The sequence below is a fragment of the Ornithodoros turicata genome, chromosome 1 (assembly GCF_037126465.1).
Source record: "Ornithodoros turicata isolate Travis chromosome 1, ASM3712646v1, whole genome shotgun sequence".
Taxonomy (NCBI): Eukaryota; Metazoa; Arthropoda; class Arachnida; order Ixodida; family Argasidae; genus Ornithodoros; species Ornithodoros turicata.
In genome coordinates, this window is record NC_088201.1 from 48977266 (window position 1) to 48997878 (window position 20613).

Here is a 20613-nt window from a genome sequence, read left to right on the forward strand (position 1 = left end):
CGAATTCCGGTTCAACGAACGTCCTTCCGTTACTTGCTGTAACCCGCGTAATTTTGGTGCTTGCTGCTCGTTTTCACAGATAATGACGAGCTATTTTAGAAGTCTTTATCACAAAGATCAGAGCGCATTCTTATCGCCGATGAGATTATCGCCTGCTGATCCCAAAGTTGTGTGTTCGAACCCGGCCGAGGAGGCCAGCAATTTGGTGGCAGTATACAAAATCCTTTGACACGGTGGACCGTGTGTTGAGATTTCAACGCACGATAAAGGTGGGCAAAATTAATCCACAGACTGTCCACTATGGCGTTTCTCATTGACTCTCGACGTAAAGCAAGGAATTATTTATCAATCGAGGCAATCTCCTATTGGTGTGCTGGCCATCGAGACCCATGGTACTTAAAACAAGTGCATGAGGCTGTGAGGCCAACAACAGCAATCTGCCTTCGACATCACCAAAACCACTCCGCCACCGCCACCAGAGCCGGCATAAAAGCCGTTCTGCAGCCATCACTGGCTTCACGCCATGCGCATGATTTCCAACGAAGTTCTCACACTACGTGTGAGTAATGTAATGCTCTTTTTCATCCCCAGGTATCGCTGCAAATTGTTTTTAATTAGGGTTTTTAATTGCTCACTTTACTATCACAATTCGTAAGACGTGAAGGCAATGGCAATGACTCTATCGATAGCTGCTGAGCAATACATAGAACAGTACTTGAGTCCTTTATCTCCGTCAACACTGTGCTCTGTAATTGAACCTCTGTATGCAATAAGGGGATAAGTCGAATTATCCCCTTTTTAGTATTTTTGTTGCAATGACATCTACATTTACTTTTCTACACACGCATACAAATGGTATAGCTTATATAAGTTATATTTTGCTACCATGCAGAAATGAACTTTGTCTTCCACTCGAAAAACATGTTCTTCCTACCTCACGTGACCGTGTCAGCAGTGCTGCTGAGCGTTGTAATCGGAAAAAACATGTGCACTATGCTAATAAGTCATATTTTGCTGGCCATACAGAGCATTATTTTCAAGATTGTGTTCGTGTAGCAGCATGATAATCACGATCTAGGCTGCTTCACCGTACAAAGGTGACTTCGCCCGTCCTGGCGTCACCATGGAAGTCCGACTCGTGAAAACTTTTTCCTGCACGAAAACCCTGTGCGTGCGGTGTTATATAGAAAAAGGGGATATGTCATGCTGCTGTGTTTTGTTCAATTTCTGCTAAGTCACACATCCAGAAACGATGCTAACGGGACATGCATGTAGAGTAGACACATGCATATATGTTACACATTTTGCATTTGGGTTATTCGGGGAAACTCATCTGCAATTACTTCACCAAATATTCACTTGCAGTTTTCTCGGTTTGTGATTTTTCGACTTATCCCCTTATTGCATACAGAGGCTCAATTACCTCGAACCGTGAGAAGCTGCTCGGACCTGTTGAACAAATCGAAAGCTTGTCCAACTGTTCGAACCTCAAAGTTGGACCTCAAAGAAAACAAAATGAAATATTCTTCGGTTTCATTCGGTCACCTCAAAACGAGTTGCAAGACTGAGCAACAAGTGCGTGGTTTTCAACTGCGATCGTAGGAGAAACCACTGCACGCGTCATATACGTCATCCGCGAAAAGAGATGGCCAGCATTTCAGCAATTTCATAATGTTTTGGCAATTCTAGATATCAGATAACCTGCATTATTTTTCATGATCGCCTTCGGATCAAGATTTCATCAGGATACGTTGGCCACAGTTGGTTAGGCTACCACCAGAAATTGTTATATAGTACACCAGAGCTTACCTACCAAAACTGCTCGAAAACCCACTCAACCATAGCGACGAAAAAACGAGGCGTCCTATTTCATCCTGATCCAATGTCAACTAGCTTATGGTCCAGATGTTTCACCCTATGACATTTCACGATGACGCTTCGGCGAGCAGGGCTAAAACCCACTCCTGGCGTGCTTCGATAAGGAAGTCTAGGGGCAAACCATATAGGGGCAGGTCAGATACCTTTTCAGAGCCCGGAACAACCTGTCCGCCTCACCGTTGTATTGGGCAAGTGTTCTACGTAGTGGTGCTGCTGTAGTAGCACCGTAAGTATTATTAGTCGTACTACTATTATTAGTCGTAGCGGTATATTCCTTCCTTCATTATCACAACTGCTGCTTTTCGGAAAAGGGGTAACATGAGAGAGAGAGAGAGAGAGGGAGGGTGGAAGCGAGGAACGGGAGGCAAATAGATGTTATCCTCTCTGTTTTCCTGTTATAGTTCATGCGGACATGTGTGGCAATTAATGCTCATTATTTTGTATTTTGCATAAGTTACCGACTCCGAATACAATGAACAACAATGCATAGAAGTAAGTATAAAATGCAAATTTAAGGTCCATGATCCCTCGAAGGCGCATGAGGGCACTCGAGGCGGACTTTGATTAGCAACGGGATTCAAGCTAATGCTGCGTCCATTTAAATTTCACTCTCTCAGCCAGGCAACGACGTTGCTGCATTGCCGTGGTAGCCTGTTCGCTTTGGAATTCTCGGCTCCTCGCAAACGAAATATTCCTTTCCAATGCTTTCACTTGTTGAATGAGAGGTGGGACATTTAAGTTACACACTCAAACATACCTCCACTCACTACCGCCACACGCATTGACCATCGTCGAGTCGCACTATAGTAAAACATCTAGAGCCCGTTCTGCCTGTAGATTCTGCCTTGGGTATCCGCTGTCAAAATCGCATTTTGGAGTTACGAGGCGCACTATGCAGATATTCCGAGCAGAAAAAAAAAACACACAAAAAAGAAAACAAGCGCCACTCTATGCTTTCTGTTTCGATATGGTTTATTTCGGACAGTATCGTTTTGGGGACACGCATCTCTACAATTCTGTCATCTGGTGAAAGTTTCCGCCGCGGTGGCTGCGCTTGTCCATAATTTGGCCGTAGTGTTGATGACGCAGTGCATGACGTTAGTATCTCATGGTGTTGGCTGGTTAATACCATTCGAAACATATGAGCAGGTGAGCATGAATGAGCGAGAGCTTTTCCATGGCTCTCTCTCAGCACTATCTAGCGCCCCACGAGGGTGACGCAAGTTCACATTGGGGTGAGTTCGTGTACCCGCCGTTATTGGGTACCAGTATTTTCGAAAAATAGCGTGTGTCCCCAAAACACAGATTCGGTTCTCAGCATGCCCAGTGACGATCCTCAATTTAGTTGGACCAGGGTAGCCTTTTCTAAAATTCTCTAGAGACTGAAAGACACTGGAGTGATTTTTTTGCGGATTGGGCTTACAGTGATCCTTATACCATCCTAGTTGTGAGGCGCAATGGCTTCCATAACGATTCGTGACGATTCCGGCCACATCGTGAGCTCGTAAGCGATTCACAGCGGCTGTCTTAGTAGACTCTATGACCTAGTGGACCTCATGTTGATGAGAATACAAGAGATTGTTTACTGTCGCCCTATAGCTCTCTGGCGACATAAAACCCCCAAATATTATCACAGGTCTCGTTGTTGTTGTCTCCTCTTTCACGGATCATCATTGTGCTTAAACTTTAGACATTCGGTAATAATACTTAAAATTACATTCACCTGGTATGAGTAAGTATAAGAACTCACAAAATCATGTCAGGAATCTTTCACTTGACATGGTCCTTGGTTGAGCAGGGTCGAAGTGGTGTTCACCTGCCGCAGACGTGGTTCCCAGTGTAGTAATTCAGCATTACTGCTTATAGACGTGGACACATCTGCACACAAAGTATCAGAGTATATACTAATCATAAAAAAAAAAAGATAAAGACACGGGCGCACTAAAATTGTCCGCATGTAAACCTCAAGCTCTTGCGCATGCACAGCTTGTGTGCGACGCCGAACGTATACGTATACGATAATTCGGAATAATGAGAATGTTGGCAAAAAAAAAAAAAAAAAAGAAAAAAACATAGAATAGAAACTGAATAGAAAAGTGAAACGGCGTTCCTTGCCATCTAAGTAGCTGTTTGAGTACCGAAGGCCTTCTTCATTCTGATTTTGGAGACGCGTTTTTCAAATCGGCTGTGGGTATACAGGGTGTTTCAAAAAACGTGTCATTCGGACTTGATAAAAAAACGGGGCGACGGAAAAATACGGAGTGAACGGCACTTGTGTGGCAACTGAATTTGCCATCTTGCAAAATTATTTTCATTTGATTTTAATTAACATAAATTGAATTTCTTTAATTGAACTCCAAAATTTTCCAAGCCAACCTAACGTTTTTTTTTTTTTTTTACAGGATTAGAGAGCCCGTAGCGAACTTAGTCAGATACACCAAGAAATCCGCTCAATATTGCAAATGGAACTACCAAAAAAAAGTCCCGAAATTGTGGCTTCAAAGTTTCGGGTATTCAACGGCGCACCAAATCAGACGCAAAGATTCATGGAGAGGAGGACATGCTCCTGCCCCCATGAAAGATAGAAGGTCGAAAAAACACAGGGCGGGAAAAAAGAGGCGGAATCATTTTGGTTTGCCGCTTATCAACGTATGGTGGAATGTCACCTGCCTTGTTATCTGCGCGTCATGTGCTGCATGCCGGTCCGGCGATAAACTGTTCTAGCTTCATGGGGGCAGGAGCATGTCCTGCCCTCCGCGCATTTTTCCGACTGATTTGGTGCGCTGTTGAATACCCGAAACTCTGCAGCCTCAACTTCGGGACTTTTTTGGGCAGTTCCATTTGCAATATCGAGCGGATTTCTTAGTGGATCTGACTAAGTTCGCTACGGGCTCTCTAATTCTATAAAAAAATGTGAGGTTGACTTGGGAAATTCAATTTATTTTAATTAAAATTAAATGAAAATATTTTTGCAAGATGGCAAATTCAGTTGCCACACAAGTGCCCTTTACCCCGTATTTTTCCGTCGCCCCGTTTTTTTATAAAGTCCGAATGACACGTTTTTTGAAACACCCTGTATATTTCGAGTGCTCAAGGAAGCCCATGTGAGGACAGGAACAGTCGGTTGGTAACAATATCAACTGCGTTCTCTTTTGCAAAAAGAAGGTATCGAGGACGGCAACGTTTAACAGAACTATGCGGACGAGTAGGCTGTGTGGACAGTGCGCCTTCTTAGTTTGTCTCAAAGTACCGGAAGCACTGAAACTCATATCGTTTCGATTTTTCTTTTGATTATTCGATTTATTCCGTTTCGAAATGCCGAGGTATTGCTACGTCAAAGGCAACTACGCGTTTTAAGGGGAAACGTAACTCAATTTCATCGTGAAATATAAGAGATTATCAGAGATTATTTGAAAGAAGAAACAAAAAAAGCCCAAGGCTCATTACAACAGTAAGTGCACGAACGATAGAATGCGACGTACGTATTCGTTCAGTATCCGAATACTCTAATGGTGTCCGGAGAGCGATCAGACAATCCTGCATCTTTGCTTCGGTCAAAAAAAAAAAAAAAAAAAAAGAAGCAGCCAGTCCTCTTCGTCTAACGAAGAAGACAGCTTATTAAGTGACTATGCATCGAAGAGAGACATACCACGCGACGCGACGACCTATAGCACTTAGAATCCATGCAGGAGTTTGTGTAGTTTTCTTTACACATACCAAGCAAGGTGGATGTACTGTGACCTACCATGTCTGCTGTGTGTGTGTGTTTTTTTGTTCCTTTATTTATCAATGTTCACTTTACTTGTACGAGACATTCCTAGCGGACCACCGTCGAAGGAGTGTGCGAGCGGTGCGGGTACGCAAAACGTAATCTCTATTATGATTATGATTGTGACACTAACTGTTGTTGCAGCCAACGCAGGCGCAAAACGCGACGCACACTCCCTTCATGGCGCCTGTGGAAAGCCTCGGATTGTCACGTGTACCCCTGTTATACCCCTGTTATACGGGCAGCCTTTGACGACCGTTGAAACCAACTACCTTGGAAAACGCGCGTAGCGCCAGCAAGCGCGTATCGTGTCAACCTGTCAAGCTGCATTGGATTCAATGCCCTTTTAGAAGATGACACATTACACGCTTGCTGGAGCTACGCGCGGTTTTCAAGGCAGTTGGTTTCAATGGTCGTCGAAGGTTGCCCGTGTATCAGGGGTATTACTTTATTCCATCTCTATCTGAACTGGAGTAGCCGACGCTCTTCATGAGCGCCACAATCCCCATTTTATTTTTCCACGCTCCAAACCAACCAACGGCACTCAACTTTTATACTCAACTCAAAGAGGCACAAACTACAAAGAAACCTTAGGGAAATTTGACCCTGATTTTTAATTATTCTCCAACTGACTATACAACGATGAAAGATGGTAGGAATTTGAGGCTTTGTATGTGCTTGTCCTTTCTATGTTGTTCCACCCTCAGACCATCAGTTCTCTCATGACTATACAACGTCAGGTCCGCTGCATAAAGTTTCTGGGAATGTGAGGTCGTAGGCCAAAACCTTGTCATCAGTTTTTTCACTTTTTCCTTGCAATCGTGACAACAACACTGACTTGAGCTTAAATGTTGATGTAGAATCATACAGACTAAGAATGAAACATCGTGGAATTAATATTTTATTCTTAATCTGTACATTGCTATTCGTCATAAGCTAGACAGTTAATTTCTTTTCACCGGTGAAATAGAATCATACAACCGAATCATACCGAACAAGTACGTTCTCTGCATGCGTCCCTGTGATGTAAGCTTGAGCGGTTACCGCCACTTCAATTAACACTTTTACCTCATAGAACCCTTAATTATACGTTATTCACTGGCCTGCGGCAGTCGACAACATGTGTAAAACCGCGCCGACATTCTCTCACACAGGGCATCCTTTGCATGAAGACATCGCAAATGCACCCTGTGATATTCTGCCTGAATGACAAGAAGCGTCCATACTTTCCGTGGAAGACTCGTTTCATGCGTGGAGCTATTTTTCGCGTGACCAAAAACTCGCGAACGTGTCCATAGGTATCACACATACCGTGTTCGACGTGTCATGTGGCGAAGTTGTGTGTGCTCTGCCCTAAAAGCTACTATCCTTTCTACCCCGTTCCAGTCCTCATTGTGAGACTCACCATTATATTTCGCGGGAAATGGTTTAGAGTAGCGCCTGCGGTGATGAATGAAACCCACCAATCATCATCACAATAAATTTGTTGTTGGTGGTGTGTCTTTTAGAGCGTGGATGCTTCACTATTTCATTGATAACTCATAACTGGCTTGATTTCCCGTTCTTGTACAATGCGGACCATACGAAAAGACAAGAGACACGGAGGGTCTTGTGTTCGTCCCTTCGTGTCTCTTCTCTTCTCCTTCTCCTCTGCCTGTTATTTCGTCGCGCAACGAAATGCTTTCTGGGCACACCAGCTTTTCCTCTACCTATCTCCTTCCCCCCCCCCCACCCCCCACCCTTACTCGCACGAACGCGCGCCACGAAGAAAACATTGAGATCGTCCCTCGAAGTGATAGGAGCTTAAAATGGAACATTTTGTCTCGTGTCTCGCGCTTGCAAATTTCCGCGAATTACTTTTCGGGCCAATTCCGGGCTCGAGAACGCGAAAACAATGACTTGCGCAGTATATTACATCGCGTGAGTGAAGGCGTCCTCGTGCGCGCTTTGTTCCGTGTGAGCCGCGGCACCCCTAAATCCAATCTGCCTCTCTGGTAGGTAATTAACCGTCCAGGTGCCACGCGTCACATATTTTACACTTGACGAGACGGAATAAACGAATGCTGTGTGACCCTCCCGTATAGGAGCGGTATGAAATGACCGCAGCGAGAAGGACGCGTGGCTGGGGTCGCTTTTTAAGGGGATCGATTTGAGCTGAGAAGAAAATGAGACATGATCCGAGGTGAATTCTCGGAGAAAATGTGGATCCTCCAAGGTGCTTATCAGAAAACAGACCGTGATGACATTTCGAGGAAGGGTGGGGCAGCTTTCGAAGGTCTCTGCTCGCTTTACCGCTTGGCTCTGATAGAAGGTTTAATACATGTGCACATTTTTTTTTTTTTTACTTTCAACTATTTCTTTTGCAGCGGCTCTTCTTTGATATTTGGTTGAAAGATGGAGAATTCAGCTTCTCAGCTTGCACGAAAGACAGCGATAGACGACTACTACTACTCGCAAACTGCGTGGTAGAGCGGTTCCCGCCAGCTCCCGTGGAATAGTGGTTAGAGTGATCGCTTTCCTGCCCGAGACTGCGAAGTGACGCGGGTTCGAATCCCCGCACCGACCGTGCTGTCTTGAGTTTTCGGGCAGACTTTCCACACGAATGTCGGCAAAGTTCCTCCTGAAGTCTGCCCAGGACGCATACTAACCCCCCTGTGCCCCACTCCTTTCTGCTGCCCTCTCTTCATCTGTCCACGTCTGTACGCCGCTCATAGCCACAGTTGCTTCGCGGCGCTAACACGAAATAAAAAAAAGCGGTTCCTGTAAAGGGTGCTTTGACTGCACAGCTTTCGAGCCTTGCGGGAAGTACCACTCGCTTTCAGAACAGCATTGTTGGAGAAGCGTCATATTTCGTCAAGGTTTAGCCATCCATTTTATTCATAAATTGTATGGACAACGCGCAAATTATCAATATTTTAGTGTTGGTTGTGATAAACACGCACGCGTGCACGGGCACACAAAAAAGGAAAATAGTTCTTGGATAGCGTTTGATAATTCGCACATAAAACCTGCAACAGTAGTAGTAGTAGTAGTAGAAGTAGCTGCGTTTTGGAGCTTGGTGACGCCCGAGTTTGGGGTCTGCAACAGAATGACGTTGATAACGATATTTTTTTTACGACATCCTCGTTTCTTTCACTGCATTGGCCGTTCCAGATGGCATCGTTGACGCCTTCGTTTTTAACAGTGCAGCATATCTTGATTAGCACATATGATATTATTTCCATTCTGAGATCCCCCGTTACCCAGAAAGGTACTGGATCCTTCTCGAGACTCTTCCAATGCCAACGTTTGCGTGCAGAGCGGACAAGGTTTCACACCAGAAATAATGAATGTGCTTACGCCGGTTCTACAGTGCTAGTACGTAGACATCTATCAGGACAGGGGTTTGGGCTCGTTGGTGTCACTGCATTTGCGAACATCTGGATCCACGAGTATCTGGAGCCACGAAGACGCGGTTAAAACAGCTGACGACGCGCAGAAGCTTCATTATCAACAAGTTTTACTAGACGGATAAGGTTACATCAGTACGTAAAAAAAAACGCCATCAAGCGCTCAACCATCCACGTGTACATGAAATGCACCTAAATGTCTACAGTATGATTCGCATCAAGATATGTTATCTGTCGGGGGGTTGTACAATGTACACTTGGATGGTGGAGCGCTAGAGGGCACCTGTGTTGACATTCTATAGGTACTGAGCCGTGTCCAGTAAAATTTGTTGATAGTGGAGCGTCCGTGCGTCGTCCCCCGTTTTGTCCGCGTCTTGTATTATTCTCATGTAGTACGTAGACGTCACTACCTGTAGGTCAGTAATATCTTCACTGCATTCTGGCTCCCTTGCGCTTTTGACTTGATTCATCACTGACGATTCCTTCAGAACGCACAACTCCAAATATGGCTGCGACAGCATTGCACATCACCTTAGAACGCGTATTGTTGTGCGCATAATATTACATTCATATAAATGCGTTTAAAATCAAGCTTGTACAAGATCCACTACATACAGAGTACCAGAGCACAGTATCCACATACTCCTTTACTCTTCTAAACGTTCGCTGCGTTGCAGACGTTCTGTATGCTATGCATACGGGACCTCTCTTGAGTGACCTAAACGTTGTGCGGGTACGGGACGTTTACGACTTTCTTCTTGTCAAGAAATTAAGTCTAAAAGCGATAAAACCCCGGTGCAGGGGACACGAAGAGACAACACAGACAAAGCACTGTGCTTCGTCTGTGTTGTCTCTTCGTGTCCCCTGCACCGGGGTTTTATCGCTTTTAGATGTACCACCAAACAGCCCGGTTTTTATCGCTTTTTAAGAAATTAAGTTTTGCAGGTGACGTGTTTATTTCTTATGTTAGATATTTAGCAATTGTACTAAGTAGGCATACCACAACATATCACATGCGACATGAGTTCAATTGGAATATCCCAACATTCAGAATTGAACACGGAAAGCAAATGCTAGCTTATAATGTTCCACGTATTTTAAATACCTACCTTTATAACGGGTCACCAACACATCTTATGTCGAGAAGTGCATGCATTGAAAAAACATTTTGTACGAGTGTCACATTATAGGCGCGTTGTTTTGAATCCAGCATTGTATTGTCTGACCCTGTGATTCTGGCCAAGACATGTGCCTACTCAGAACTGTACTTTTCTTTTCTTTTGCTCGCTGCTACCCTGGTATAAGAGGGCATGGATGCTATGAAGTTGCTTCATGTTGCTTTTTTTTCTGTACTACCTTTTTCCTATGGAAATAAAACCAGTGAATAAAAGGGGAGAAATGTACAAGAAAAACCTTTTGAAGATGAGCGGAGATCCGCGAATCCTCGGCCCACCCATGATCAACATCAGGAGGTCTTAAATACTAGATGATTTAGGTTGTAGTTATTAACGTATAGTTTTCCTTTTTCTCGTTCAGTTCTTTAATGCCGAGTTACATGCCATATAATTATGGCTGAATTCTCAGAAACCCCTAGGAAGAATCGTTATGCCGTATTTTTTATTTGCTTGTTTTGCAGAATTCCTTTGTCATGATGCGCATAATTATGTAAGCGGTAGATGTCATAAGAAACGTAACGATTAGATTTGACGAGGGATGTTGCGACAACAACAACAATCAGGCATGCCGGAATTCTTTCCCGAGAATACCACAATGTACAGACATAAAAGTAGTGGAGCAGCATTCCGACATTTGCGTTTATAACAATTATCCGGTAAAAACATGCTCGTTGTTTACAAAACATGAAGGAGTGCGTTTATACGTTGGCAACTGGAGAAAATTGGCAGCGTCACCTGCTCCAGTGATTAACCCAGTGATCAACCCAGTTGAAAATGCAAATCCCTCCATAATCTGAAATCACGTGACCCATATTTGAAAAGGTCAGACGTTCACAAGTTTCTACACTGAGTAACTGGCCTAAAACTGTCGTGAAGACAGTCCAATCGGGAGATCGCCTCTCATGTAACCCGGCCCGGCGACTGACCCGGCTGAGCTGATTTATGCAGGGATCGGCTCAGCCGAGTGGGTCGCAGCACAAATAACTTCACTAAAATTAACTTCAGTAACCTGAGGCAAAATACATTGGCATGCACACTGTCGACACATCAACAACTCGGTTCTTAACGTAACTAAAAAAGAAAAACAATCAAACGAAGCTATTACGCTACGTTCGCTTACAATTGCATACGCTTCAGAAACAACGGACCACAGCGTCAGATTTGCAACATAACGAAACACGTACCGCATTGTGAACGTCTGCCGCACAGTCTCTCACACTAGTCAACATATTCGTTGCTATTAAAAGAATGCACTTAGCAGAAAAGACAATAATGAGCTCGATAACGTTACCTGGCGAGTGGAACCTCCCACTAATAGGCTGCTCAAGTCGACAGAGGAGTTAACAGTATCGTACGAACATCTCCGAGTGACGACCTTCGTGAGTTTTGGGTTCGTCATATGTTGGAAAGCACGCCGCTTTCACTCCCCCGTAGCTAAAAACATTTTCCTGCGTTGAGCATATGCCAACACGCAGCGACGCTCTCACGGTTTGGACGGCAGGGGGAACCCAAAAGACCCTTTCTCCATATGTAGGTAAAAGGGATTGACGTCGAGTAAACGTACTCATCGGCTGTCTCGTTAATACGCGTACACAAATCCGACGTACTATTTACAAGTTTGCGGAAAATCCGGCGTCCGAAAGGAAGATAATTCACTTTTTTTTTATGCTGTTTCTTTTACTTTTTAGCGGGATATAGGGTCCTACAACCTGAGTGGAGAAGCATCCCATGTCATCGTTACTTTTCCTTCATTCATTTATTGTTGTTGTTGAAACGCTCTAGTGAGAATGTCTGACGAGCAAACACATTTAAGGAACGAAAATAAGTAGCGAAATACAAGTAAGCTGATGTGACGGAATAAACATTTCCTTGAGTTTGAGGAGGGGGTTAAGACGGAGACACAGAGAAGTGGACAAGGCCGTCCACTCTGTTTTACTCCTTCCTCAAACTCAAGGAAATGCCAACGTTTATAAAAGCCCCCAGCTCTGAAATTGTGAAACAGTGTTGTAGGAGACGACGGAGGTAAGTATATAATTCGAGGAATTGTATCGGTCTTTGGTTTTCACACCCAAGGTAAAATATTTACTCTCTCCCCCACTTTGCCCCACTTCTTCCTCCATGAGTGTATGCTTCGTGGTTTGTGATTAAAGTGTGACTGTGTTTGAGATCTAGTCCGTGTCGTGTATGTGTTTCTTCGTGTCTGCGTTCTTCCCCAGTTTTGGGGTTTCAGTAATGGATAAAAGCGTCTCCTTCTGCTATATGCTTTTATGAATGGTGTACTGATGCAGAAAATTATACACGCTGTATAAATGGCTCCCTCCGGCAACGGGCAACCGCGCCACAGAATTGCGTGCGAATAAATCTAAACCGTATATGACACGGGTATAAGGACAACAGGTCTAAGTGGATCGAAATAACCCAGGCAGCACAATGTACTGAAAGTCGAGTGCAATGTGGGTGCACGGTATGTGTCTTATCAATGTCCTTTAGTTTCACGGGTCTGTTCAAGGCCTTCCACCTATCGTCCACCCCCATTGCACTCGACTTTCGATACATTGTACTGCCTGGGAAGCTAACCGCCAATCCCTGCGGACGAGTAGAAACCTTGTAACACATTCAGCGTCCACATAATACTTTATTCTGCCTTCTCTACTCGATAAGCAGTGTCTGACCTAGTGATCACTTACCGAAGAAGCTTGACTTAAAAATTGCACAATTCTCTTTGTGTAAGTGCACTTATTTGTTTTCTAATTTTCTCGAATAAATAATAGGCAAGAAGACAAGTCTTGTGGATAAGACTCAAAGCGCAGGCTAACTGGTGAAACAAGACGAAAGGTTACCCCGAGAGAGAGGAATACACAGACAGCCACAACAAATTCTCGATAGTTTCGAGAATTTGTTTTGATTGCCTCTGTGTTTCTCTGTCTCGGGGTTACTTTTCGTTAAGACAAGTCTTCTCTATACCTTATTGTACTTATATTAAACGAAGCAAAAGATTTGAGGATCATACAGTGGAATTGAAAGCTGCGAAAATTATTCCAATATATGAAAAAGCGATAAACTTTCACTTCAAATTACAGACCTGTAGTGATACTCTCATCGCTCAGCGAAATAATTGAAGCATTACTCATATGCAGGCTGACATCTTATTCTAAAATCATAATCTTTTTATCAGAGTTTCAGTTTAGATTTCGAAGAGGTAGATCCACAGAATCCACGGAACCTACTTAGTAACATAATGGGAGAGAATCAAAAGAACGGAATGAATTTAAAATTGCTTACCGTGTGTACTTTTATAAGTTTAACGAATGTTTTTGACCATATCGATCATGAAATACTTTTGTTGAAACTTGAACAATACTGACTAAGAGGGCTACCGCTCCGGTTGATTAGAAGTTACTTGAATGAGAGAAAGCAACACGTTTTAATTTGCAAGTTTCAATCAAATTCATTGTTCAGTGTACATCAAGGTTTATTGCTAAGTGTACGATGAGTGTCCCTCAAGGTTGAATTTTGGTCCCGTTTATTTTCTTGGTATTTATAAATGATTTGCCCAAAATTCATATCAAACGACAGCACGCTTTGTACAGACGACACCAATATATTTATTGTTACTGGAACACTTGAAGGCCTTTTTCATGAAGCGAACCTAGTTCTTAACAAATTATCACTCTGGTTATTCTTGAATAGGTTGGCACCTAACTTTGGAAGATCGAGCTATGTTGTACTGCACCCTACTCAGAAATCGTGAAATTTAGAGAACTTAGACGCTTGCTTCTCATCACACGTACTTAAGCGGGCGAAATTTGCTAAGCTTTTAGGAGTCACACTGAAATGTAGCCACAGTCATCGCGCAGGTCACACGAGACAGCGCGGACGCCTTGTTGAAGCCTTTTTCAATTTTTCGATCTAAAGTTTCGCCTTAAACCATCGCCAAGCTCTTGAGTACTTCCAGATTTTTCTCCGGGACACCGGTCTCCTCTCAAATTATGATGTGCCTGCGTATCTGTGTGCTGTGTGTGTGTTTTTGTGTGTTGTGTTTTTGCCTAGCGTTCTGTTGATGTTGTCTCACTGACTCCACTGACTATCGACCCCTATTCAGCGTCGTTCATCATCTCATCATCAGGACACATCTCATCCTGTCCATCGCGCCTTGGGGTAGTGTGCCGCACCTCATGTGGCGAATTTCCCCATTCATCATCATCATTAATGTATCTGTTGTTCGCCTTAAATTTCGATTATGCGAGTAATAGTGAAAAAATGAGCCACAGCCTCTTTGCAATGATGGTACGAGGCGGAAGTGCACCTGCCAACGAGTACCTCGAAGAGATAGCGCGTTCTAAGCATACTCCACACGGAAGTGTACCCACAATTGGTCCGAAAACGTCTGAGGAAAATTCGGGAAAGGAAAAACCGAGAGGACGAAGGTCATCTTTCAGCCTCTGCGTGGTAAGCGACCATCCTAACCACTCGGTGCCTTCGTCCCCTTAATTTGAAACTGCAGCAGCGGACACTTGCATCTCATGCCTAAAACATTATCACAGAAAAAAGAAAAAAAAAACAGAAAAGTGTCTTATTTTAAACAGGCAAGGATGTAAGGAAATTACATGGTCAGAAGCCATTAGCCGAGCAGTAGGAAGTCTTGTCCGCTTGACACTCAGCTTATCAGTGCTCTCACGAGCCGAGCTTCACGGGAAGAAGCAGCTGGTCGCTGCGGCCTACTGGTGGACCCTAAGTCTTCATTTTTTTTTGTTCTATACCTGCCTATCTAGAACATAGTCTCTATATGTGCGGCTATTAATGAATAGACACTTGGCACACGTTATACAGGGTTTTCAAAATTAAGCTTTCACTAGCACTTTATAAATAGCGAACAAAAGAAAACTGGTGCTACTTTTTCTGTTCCTTGAGTAAGAAACAGGTGCTACATAATTAGCAGCACCTGTTTCTTACACAAGTAGCGTAAAGTTATCATCCGGTTTCCTGTCATCGCTGTGTTTGCGTAGCGCTCGTGAAAGGTTAATTTTGAACACCCTGTATACTCGCGTAGCAGGACACATAGATGTAGAGAGGAAAAATGCGACAACTTCGTTTACTGATATAATATGAATATAACACTATTCGTGTAAGTAAGTTTTAGATAAGAAACGTTTTCAAAATATCTCTGATTACAAAACAAAGTAAGAACTTGGACGCGAACAACTAACAACTAAGACAGACAGCTGCTCAAGGAGGGGGCCTCGCCGTGTGGAGCTATACATGGCGGAGTACGGGCGAGCTTCTTCGGGTTCGTTAGTCGTCCATTTGAAGCTGAAAAATTTAGTTTCACACAAACCCTCTTTCATTAGGCAGCACTGTCACAAACTCGTACGGAATCAGAGTTGGTCGCTTCGAGGGACTGACGCTCAAAATCGCTAAACTCAGCAGTGGACTTCGATAAATTTATCCAAGTAAATGAGTGAGAGAGATCCTCTTGATATTTTTTTTCATCTGTTTTCATTTGGATTACATTGCAGCTGCAGTATTACTGTACCTGCAACGTAATCCAAAATGTAACTTATCACATCACCATCGCAACCAAATTATACACACCAAATCTCCAAATAGTATATAAATATTCCTGTACAGAAATATATTTGCCAGAAGTCATTTTTTCCTCATACATACGCTTCCCGTACATTGACAAAACAAACACTTTATTTTTTAAGATGAAGAATGGGGAGTTTCATCGCCAGGGGCGCTATACTCTACCCCGTTGCTGGTGGTAATGTGGGAAATGAAATAATGAGTCGTCTCACAGTGAGGACCGATATCCTACGGTGGTCAGATGAGCTTTGAGGGCAGAACGTTGTGTGGACTGGATTTGGCCATGGACCAAGCAATTTTGACAAAGAGAGGGGGCGAGAGTCCAGCAGATTAAGAGAGACGGAAAATGTGGTTCGGGAAGGTTGGCAGTGCGAGCAACGGAGAAGGATGTGCTCTAGATCTTCCAGATCACCCCAGTGACGGCATCCAACTTGTCTCAAGCTGTGACGCCACTGAGCTTTAAAAGCCACATTGAGTCGCATCCGATGAATTAATGCATCGTCTTGACGAGAGGTGTTTCGTGGCATCCGGAAAGCGAGCGGTGGATCAACTTTTCTAAGCATAGCCAAAAAATACTACTACCGAAATATCAGAGCCGTCTTTCGGACTTACCGGCCTGAAGTGAAACCTGCTAACCATAAGCACCAAAATGACATAACGTAAGAAATTGATTTAAAAAAATGAAAAATGAATTCCAACTGTCTCGAACAAAAAAGAATTTTGAAAAATATTAGTTCTGGCAAAAATTAACACGACCGAGACATGTTGGTGTTTTGTGCTTCTCGTCATATTACCTCGAATCATCCTATGCATAAATGTTGATCTATCAAGGGTCCTACGTACGTAATTTGAAAAAACTTTTTTTTTGTTTGCAGTGGCAATATAATTTACACTTACTAATGTTGATGGAGAATCAAGTCTACGATATTTGTGAAAAATAAATATCACTGCCCGTCTGCGTACATTCTCCAACATTTTAATATCACGTTTAGTGGCCGGATCCCAAACAATTGCAGATTCTAGTTTAGATCTGACATATGAATTGTAAGCCAAAAGCCTAAGTCAACCAGGTAATAACAACAACAACAAATAAGTAATGATGATGTAGTGAGATGTTTGGCCGCTGAGGCGGCACCCTATCCAGGTAAACTACAAACGTTCCTTTCCAGAACGTTCCAAATAAAATCCTTTCTATTTTACTTCCTCTTGCACCTCTGGCCCGTCTCCTCCTCTTCACCCTCTACAAGTTTTGAATTAGCTGAGGCATACTTTAACTTTCGTTTTAGAAACTTGAAGCTACGTGGGGCTGAGGAACATACAACGGGAATATGTCGTGACCACCGCAGGCGAGAAGTGAATGTGACCCCTCAATATTTATATTCGCTAACTTCCGGAATTATGTTTGAAATTGTCAATAAAGCAGTTTAGTTTCTGATGCCCCAATCGTCACACACCAGTCACATATTTTGGAAACACAATTATGCAAGGTCGTTTGATCACTCTGTGACTTAATACAGTGAAATAAAGTACAATCAGCAAATAAGCAAATTTGCGCATCTGAATATACACAATCAACGATGTCATTTGCATACACTAGGAACAACATGGCCCCTAGAACAGTGCCTTGGTACACCAGATGTAAGTTCCAGAGTTTCTGATTGATTCCAGTCAATTTCAACAAATTGTTCCGACAAGCCAGATAGTTTCTAATCAACTGTACAATATCAGGTGGAATGCTCAAAGGTCTCGGTAATCGATCAAATGCCTTACTGAAATCTAAAAACAACACATCAGTTTCGCAATTTTTATCGATGACACTTGGAAATTCATGAGCAATAGAAACAAGTTGTAATTGTCGAAAATCCTCTTCTAAAATCATGGTGATGACATGACAATATGTAGTTCTTTTCTAAGCAGTCAGAAATGTATCCGGCCAAGACACGCTCTAGGAGTTCGCAACAGTAACTATAGCAATGAAAATAGGACGGTAGCAGGGATGGGCATAAATACACTTTTCAGGTATTTAAATATAAATACAAAATACTACAGGTTTTCATGTATTTAAATACTGCTTATAAATACGTTATGTTGAAAGTAATTAAATACAAAATATAAATACAATAAGACAGTATTTAAATACTGTAACTACTTCCGTAAGTACTTTGAGCCGTCTAGGCACATTATTCTTTTAAATTAGTGTATAAATGGAGCCACCTATGGATGCATCTCTGCTGCACACAATGCCCACATATTTCTTTATTTTTCCGTGATGCAGTGTGATGATTTTAGTATCTTGCGTGGACCGACTTTCCATTGAACGGAAACGTCACCTTGAGTCTCAGGAGCAGCGAGGGGGGTGTTAGGACGGTGACGGGAGAAGAACCGACAACGACTCAAAACCAGCTAATGAACCCGTTATCGCTTCATCCACTTTCTGTATGTTGAATAAAGTGTTTATTTGCCGGTTTTGAGTCGTCGTTGTAAGTTCTTGTCCCGTCTGTCTGCCCTGTCCAGTTCCTCCCGCTGCAACGGGGGTGGCGATGCCCTCATTCGCGCATTGTGGTGTTTTCTAGAAGGACGGAAATCCCTGAACACACGGGATGAGTGATCTGTAGCCTCTAACCAAGCTATCCTTCATCGCTGGAGGCTAACGATGTGGAACTCGAGAGAAGCCCACAAATACAGGAGGATGAGATATGTGTATTTAAGTGTATTTTAAATATAAATACGCCTAAAACGGCATTTAAATATAAATATAAATAAATTTTTCTTGCCTGTATTTAAATACGTATTTTAAATAAATGTATTTATATTTTAAATACTATTTTAAATACAATGTATTTAAATACTGCCCATCCCTGGACGGTAGTTTGTATAGTTACTTGCGCACGGCCGTTATCTATGCTCAATATACGTTTTCCGGCTTGCAGGCCAAGTTGTCATACTCTTCTTTCACGTCCAGGAAGTGCAGAATTATCGGTGTTCCATTGTTTACAGGAGCTTTTCTTATGCGGGCGATGAAAGCTGTGAGGCTGTTCTCTGGTCGGGGATATGACGTGCTTTGTTCCATTGAGGAGCCTATATAGATTCCAGAATTATTTCTGAAGTTGTTCCACTCAACCCTTCCGGAATTTCTTGAAGGTGGAAACTGTGCATAGCAGACGATGTTATAGGGAAGTGATCGCAGTCCCAGGTGTCGGGCTGGACTTACCATCTCACGGCAGTATCACCTGGAGCAAGTGTTATGTCGAAGGCGTTTACGCAGTTTGGAGGCCTTCTGCTTGCGGGGGATCCTTCGTTTAGCGTGACAAAAGTGAGTTTTAGTGCATCGTACGCCATCGCTTTTGCGTACGTAAGGGATAGCGTGATGGTTCTGCGCACTGTGCGAAGCTCTCTTTATGTTTTGCGCGTGCGCAGAACCACCAACGCTATCACTTACGTACGCAAAGGCGACAGCGTACGATGCCCTAAAACTCTCAGTGTCGCTACAGTTTAGTGTCTCTTTTGCGCCGTTTCCCTTCTGCAGACTTTATAGTCCTAGTCTGTTATTAGCAGTGTTGTACCCGCTACCAAAACGAAGTAACGAAATACCGCTACTCGCTACTCCACGGAAAAGTAACGCAATGCTAGCGTCGCTACGGGAGTAGCGCTACGCTATAGTGGAGCCTCTGTTTGTGTGTCTTCTTGTGTCGTTGTCCTTGTTTAGACTGCTCCTTGTTCTCCGAGTTAATAAGCATGTTGCCGTACACTGACTCCCGGATAATACTAATATTTATTCATTTTGTGTGGCTCATATACCCACATTGTAACGTATGTAATGTGAGAAAATAACTAAACCGCGTTCGGCAACCTGTGTAAGCTTAGGTAATTCTATCTCGCCAGAAATGCTTCACCTGAGTCACAACACCTTAAAGCAAAGTCGGCGGTAGGTTTGGTTTGGAGTGTAATGAATGACTATAGCTATATCTCATTGTGTTTCCAATATATTTTCATATTCCTGTTCCAAAAGACACGACGCTTTATTTATATGCTCCGAACAATAAAGCTGCTAAACACAGTTTTAACTGTGCTATCAACACGCTCACATAGTTTTGCAACTGAATTTATGACGGAAACGAGCTTCGTAGCCAATATTATGCGGTGTGTTATCTGTGTGTGTTTCGCAAATGTGAGCTAAGTTAGAAAATGCACAGAATAACACAAATTATATTACTAGCTATTCAATTGCGCTTAGCTTATAAAAGTTAGTGAAATTGAGGAAGATCGTCACATCAGTCTGCCTGATTAACAAGTAACTAAAAGGAATGACAAGAAGAAATTCGGCCACATCGTTATCTCACTTTTTCTGTCGGTGTTCCACGTCTCCCATATTATGAAAAGTAGCGGTAGCGGAGAAAGAGTCCGCCGCTACCCGTATTTGTAGCGGAATTACTTCTTCCGTTACCAATTTCAAATGTAGCGCGATCGCTACTCCGCTACTGCAAAAAGTAGCGAATACGGTAGCGGCTCTAGTAGCGCTGCTATGTACAACACTGGTTATTAGTGACCGGCAGTCTCACAATTTGAAGTTTCTCTCGGGCTTGTACAGCCCATCTGTTTTCTAGAACATGTCCGCACGGGTCAGGTGGTATCACTTTCACAGTTTCAGGGCCTTGTACTAGTCTACATGCCACGAATACTTCTGTTAACGTACATAATTTCGATAAATACACTTGAGCCTGGCAGATGCCCCTCCATACCTTTTGGTGGTGTCCTCGTTTCCTTTTCTTTTGATTGGTAAGGTAACTCGCCAAAGTGCAGTGAATGCGGAGAAGCA

The 20613-nt window shown here is 43.1% G+C and overlaps 1 protein-coding gene and 1 long non-coding RNA gene across 2 annotated transcripts in view; one reads left to right on the forward strand and one right to left on the reverse strand.

Annotated features, from left to right (window-relative positions):
* LOC135378216 (uncharacterized) overlaps nt 1–20613 on the forward strand; it is a 117386-nt gene that overhangs the window by 10939 nt on the left and 85834 nt on the right. The gene's annotated exons all lie outside the window — the stretch shown is intronic.
* LOC135378215 (uncharacterized) overlaps nt 1–20613 on the reverse strand; it is a 159552-nt gene that overhangs the window by 6794 nt on the left and 132145 nt on the right. Inside the window, exon 2 of the mRNA XM_064611160.1 lies at nt 3629–3756. Coding sequence (XP_064467230.1) covers nt 3629–3636 — 8 coding nt within the window. The 5' untranslated portion in view covers nt 3637–3756. The remainder of the gene's footprint in view (nt 1–3628; nt 3757–20613) is intronic.